This window comes from Arachis ipaensis, chromosome B08, assembly GCF_000816755.2.
Source record: "Arachis ipaensis cultivar K30076 chromosome B08, Araip1.1, whole genome shotgun sequence".
Classification (NCBI taxonomy): Eukaryota; Viridiplantae; Streptophyta; class Magnoliopsida; order Fabales; family Fabaceae; genus Arachis; species Arachis ipaensis.
The window spans coordinates 122,012,078-122,017,556 of record NC_029792.2 but is presented as its reverse complement, the minus strand read 5'-3'; the positions used below and the strand labels follow the sequence as shown (position 1 = coordinate 122,017,556).

General features: G+C 49.3%; 1 protein-coding gene across 1 annotated transcript; it reads right to left on the bottom strand.

Annotated features, from left to right (window-relative positions):
- On the bottom strand, positions 1,498-3,021 carry LOC110265374. The gene is made up of 2 exons (XM_021108345.1): positions 2,278-3,021; positions 1,498-2,112 (listed from the first exon to the last, which is right to left on the bottom strand). Exons 1-2 carry the CDS (start codon positions 3,019-3,021, stop codon positions 1,498-1,500), a joined length of 1,359 nt encoding a protein of 452 aa, XP_020964004.1.

Below are 5,479 nucleotides of genomic sequence, written 5' to 3'. Positions count from 1 at the left end.
ATTTTGATTAGTTTAAAATAAATTAAATAAATTTTTCTAGCTATATTTTATCATGCCACAAAAAATTTAACTAATTCAAACCAATTAGAATAAAGTTATTAAGATATTATAAGAGTCATGTTTTCTAAAATCATTTTTATCTAACATAAATTAACAAAATCAGTGTAATAACAATAACATAAATATATAAAATAAACAACAATCAGTATTATATAATCTAAATTAACAAAATTAGTCTAATAATAATAATATTAAAATAATTGATTAATTCAATCACTAACTTCACAGTCGAGAACTGTAGCAATATGTATAATCGCATTAAATCGATTGATGTCCAGAACACATGCATGTACTTGCATCATTGTCAATGGACTAAAACTCACCAAGAAGAACATACTGAAAAAAATTCTCAAAAAAAAAAACTTGACAAATTTTGTAAAATATGAAAAAATAAACTCGTCATATGTTAAGGCTTTTAAACATATATATCTCGTCTTCAACATGAATAAGTTTTTTATGCAGATATCTTGTTTCTGGTATAGACGAAATACGTTAACAAAAATGTTAGTTTCTTATTTTATTTGTAGATTATGTTCGATACCTGGTGACCTCGGGTACTCGACGGGTCGGGTGGTTAGGAGTTGAAGAAAGGAAGTGACCCTGAGCTTACGTGGAGCGAGGACTGCTGCGCGCAGATGACGCTGGAGGCGGAGTTGAGCCCGGAAGGTGGCTACCTGCAAGGACACTCCAACTATCAAGTCAGAGTCCGTACGAAGAGATGGCCGAATTAGGTAAAAGTATGACGTACCTTGGGGGGAGAGCTGTCCGCTCCCCTTATATACTATGCTGGACTGGCCTATCGATGACCTAGCTCATTGGTTAAGGAGCTCTATGAGCTGTCGTAATCCACGTGGGAGGGGCAGGTCGTCCCGGACTTCGGGTCGGGACTCCGGACGCTGCCCCGAGGATACCGACCCGGTTGCTGACATGATTCGTACGGATGGTAGGCCGGGCATGCCTTGGGTCAGGTATTAGGGGCCGACCCGTTGAACTCCTTTCTGTTGGAGATTTGGGCCTGGGTTGGGGGTGGTGCCCCGACCCGGCGGCTAGTTGGGCTGGACTTGGCGGTCCGTAATAGTGCCCCAACGCGCCAGCCTTGAGGTTTGGAGCTCGTGGCTGGGCGCGTTTGTCCTACTCGCCGAGGCGGCGCGCTTTCTTCTTTTTTGGGAAATCGTTGATGGCGTTTTGTGTCCCTCATTCTTCCCGCAAGGTCGGGTTTCTGGAGGACTTGTCGGATGGCTTGGTCGGTTCTCAGGATGATTATGTGCCCTTGGAAGTATTTCTTTAGCCTTCTGGATGAGATTAGTAGAGCGTAGGCCAGCTTTTCCAACTTGGTGTACCTCGTCTTCACCCCCTGGAGTACTTTGCTGATGAAGTATATTAGGCGCTGAGTCTTGTCCTCTTCTCAGACCAGGACCGCTGCCATTGCTGGCGTGGTTACAGACAAGTACAAGTATAGGGGCTCCCCTTCTCTAGGCTTGCTGAGTACGGGAGGTTCCGAGAGTATCTTTTTGAAATGGCTGAATGCTTCTTCGCATGCCAGGGTCCACTCGAAGGCGATCCCTTCTTCATTAGGTTGAAGAATGGGATGGCCCTTTCTGCCGAGGCGCCGAGGAACCGGGATAGAGCCGTGAGCTTCCCAGTGAGTCGTTGTACATCTTTGATGCACCCAGGGCTTGTCATTTTGAGGACGGCTTCGCATTTGTCCGGGTTAGCCTCTACCCCTCTTTGTGTTATCATGAACCGTAGGAATTTCCCTGCTTCCATGGCGAATGCGCATTTGAGTGGGTTGAGCCTCATGTTGAACATTCTCAGTGCTTTGAAGATAGCCTGGAGGTCATCTATTAGTTTGTTTGGTTCTGCTGTTTTCACTAGGATGTCGTCAACGTAAACTTCTACCGACTTGCCGATGAGGTCATGGAAGACTCTGCTCATTAGCCTTTGGTAGGTGGCCCCTGCGTTCTTCAGCCCAAAGGGCATTACTTTGTAGCAGTAAGTGCCTCCTGGTGTTATGAATGCCGTTTTGTCCTTGTCGGGTCGGTGCATCGGGATCTGGTTATAGCCAGAATAGGCATCCATGAAACTGAGAAAATGGTATCCTGCCGCCGAGTCAACCAAGGTGTCAATGTTGTGGAGGGGAAAAGAGTCTTTCGGGCATGCCTTGTTCAGATCAGAGTAATCAACACACATTCTTCATTTTCTGCTAGCTTTTTTTACTAGGACGACATTGGATAGCCATGTTGAGTACTCGAGTTCTTTGATGAACCCTGCTTCTAGCAACCCTGCTGTTTGTCTGGCGACTTCTTCAGCCCTTTCTTGCGATATCTTCCTTCGCCGCTGGGCTACCGGTTTGGCATCAGGTTTTATGGCTAGCCGGTGAGACGTGGCCTCGGGGTCCAATCCCGGCATGTCTGATGGTGTCCATGCGAAGAGGTCGTCGTTTGCCCTTACGATCTCCATGAGAGGGCCCTTGAGTTCATGGGGCAGGTTTCTGTTTACGAAGGTAAACTGATCTGCCGACTTTCCTATTTGGAACTTTTCCATGTCCTCCTCTGGTTCTGGTCTCGGCTTGTCCTCTATCCTGATGTCCAGATCTGCCAGGAATATGCCAACTGCCCTCTTAGATTCTTTCCTTAAGAAGAGGCTGGCGCTGTCGCAAGCGACTGCCGTTTCTAGGTCTCCCCTTATGGAACCAACTGTTCCCTTGTCTGTTATGAACTTCATTGTCAGGAACTTGGTGTATATTACAGCTGAGAATTCGTTGATAGTTTTTCTCCCTAGGATGATATTATAGGCAGTGGAGTCTCTGAGGACTACGAAGTCCGCCATAACCGATTTCCTGGTGTCACCGGTTCCTAGGCAGATTGGGAGAGAGATCGTCCCGTCGGGTTTAATGTAGTTATCGCCTAGCCGCATGACTCCATGCTGGTGATTCTTGAGGTCGGACTCCTTGAGCCCCATGGCGTCGAACACGTTTCTGAATAGAATGTTAGAATCAGCTCCCGTGTCGACGAGGATACGTCTGACTAATCCTGTTCCAACCATCGCGGTGACTACCATGGGGGGTTTTCAGGGAGATCATGAAACCATTTATCTTCTGGGCCAAAAGATATTGTGGGATACCCTTTGCTGGCGACGGGGCCTTCTGTCGAGATGGAGAGTACCCATGTATCCTTTTTTGCTGCCGATCTAGATTTAGGAGGGCTATCGCGCCCGACCACGATGTTGAACAGGAAAGTTGGGGAGTTATTGGCACCCCCATGGGTTCTTGCCTTGGCTTGACAGCTCGGCTCCGATCTTCCTCGGAGTGTTCTCTTTCTCGTTTCCTTGGTTCTCTGATGAGTCGGGAGAACTCACTCAGTTTTCCCTCTCTGATGGCCTGTTCTAAGGCATCCTTAAGGTCGAAGCAGTCTTGGGTTTTGTGGCCAAACCCCTTGTGATAATCACAGTAAAGGCTTTTGTTGCCTCCCTTTCTCTCTTTCAATGGTCTAGGTCTGGACAGGATTTCTTTGTCTACAATTTGCTGGTAGACTTCTACTATAGGCGCCGTAAGTGGCGTGTAGTTCGTGAACCTTCCTACTCGTGGTTGCTTGGATAGCTTGCTTAGGGTGCCGTCCCTGGGAGCTTCTTTGTACCTGTCTACCTGGGTGGCCTGCCGAGTTAGGTGGTTTGGGAGCTGCCGCTTATTGGCTGCTACAACCTGACTGACTTCCTCATCATTGATGTATTCCTTGGCCACGCTTTGGATTTCTTGCATGGACCAGACAGGCTTAGTGGTGAGGTGCTTTCTAAAGTCCTCGTTTAGCAGACCGTTCGTTAGGTAGAGACTGGCGACTGAGTCCGTGAGGCCGTCGATCTCCAAGCATTCATCGTCGAATCTATCTAGGAACTTTCTGGACGGCTCCCCGGGTTTTTGGGTAACCCCTAGTAGGTTGATTGGGTGTTTTTCCTTGGCTATGCGTGTCGTGAACCGAGCCAGGAAGCTCTGGGATATGTCTGCGAAGGCTGTGATGGATCCTTGTGGGAGGGCATTGAACCACCGAATCGCTGGGCCGGCCAGCGTCACGGGGAATGCCCGGCATCTGACTGCGTCGCCTACCCCCTCCAAGTTCATTCTTGCTTCAAAGGCTGTGATATGCTCCTAGGGGTCCTTAGTCCCATCGTACCACATGTCCGTCGGCTTGTCGAAGTTTCTCGGGAGCCGGACCTTGAGGATCGAAGGGTGGAAAGGAGTGGCTCCCATGATGATGGGGTCCTGTTGTCTCCTGGCTTTCCCCTTCTGGGATTCCCAGTGGCTTTCTGACTCGCCTTGGGTAGGTCGGGAGGTTGCTTGTGTGTGCGCCTTGTCGCGCCTTGTTAGGCTCCTTTCTTGGCTGTCGTGTGCTCGGGAGGGGGAGCGGGTGCGGGCGTGGGATCGGCTGACGCCGCGGTGAGAGTGGCTGACATCCCTGTGGGGTCGACTCCTCGCCTCCAGCTCTCACTCAAGGTTTTGTACTCTATGTATGAGTTCTTGCATGATCTTGGCGCTGTTTGCCCCCGTCCCCCGAAGGGACGTCTTTCGGGGGTCTTGGTGTACATTTGTTGGTTTGGTTGAACGGAGGGCCTCGGTTGTTCGCCAGCGCGGGCTGTCAAACTTGCCCTGCTCAGGCAGGCCCCGCCTCCTTCGCGGAGCTCCTTCGAAGTGAGGGGTCGCTCCATGTATGCTCCGGGATTCCCACAGACGGCGCCAATGTTCGATACCTGGTGACCTCGGGTACTCGACGGGTCGAGTGGTTAGGAGTTGAGGAAAGGAAGAGACCCTGAGCTGACGTGGAGCGAGGACTGCTGTGCGCAGATGACGTCGGAGGCGGAGTTGAGCATGGGGGGTGGCCACCTGCAAGGACACTCCGACGATCAAGTCAGAGTCCGTACGAAGAGATGGCCGAATTAGGTAAAAGTATGACGTACCTTGGGGGGAGAGTTGTCCTCTCCCCTTATATACTATGCTGGGCGGGCCTAGCAATGACCTAGATCATTGGTTAATGAGCTCTATGAGCTGTCGTAATCCACGTGGGAGGGGCAGGTCGTCCCGGACTTCGGGTCGGGACTCCGGACGTTGCCCCGAGGATACCGACCTGGTTGCTGGCATGATTCGTAGGGATGGTAGGTCGGGCATGTCTTAGGTCGAGTATTAGAGGCCGACCCGTTGAACTCCTTTCTGTTGAAGATTTGGGTCTGGGTTGAGGGTGGTGTCCCGACCCGGCGGTTAGTTGAGTTAGACTTGACGGTCGGTAACAGATTAGATATACTGTTAGCTCTTTCTTATTTATATTATCTATACTAAAAACAAAATATATTTATAAAGAACTCGTCTATATTAAAAATGAGATGTGTAATAACTAATAATAACTAATAAGTATATACTCATAAATTAATCCAT

Excerpts from the sequence above, each read along its gene's own strand:
- LOC110265374 (XM_021108345.1), bottom strand. The coding sequence starts at position 3,021 with ATGGGGCTCAAGGAGTCCGACCTCAAGAATCACCAGCATGGAGTCATG. Across the intron at positions 2,113-2,277 it reads GGCTATCCAATGTCGTCCTA|ATCCCGATGCACCGACCCGA; the intron begins GTAAAAAAAGCT and ends GGCTATAACCAG.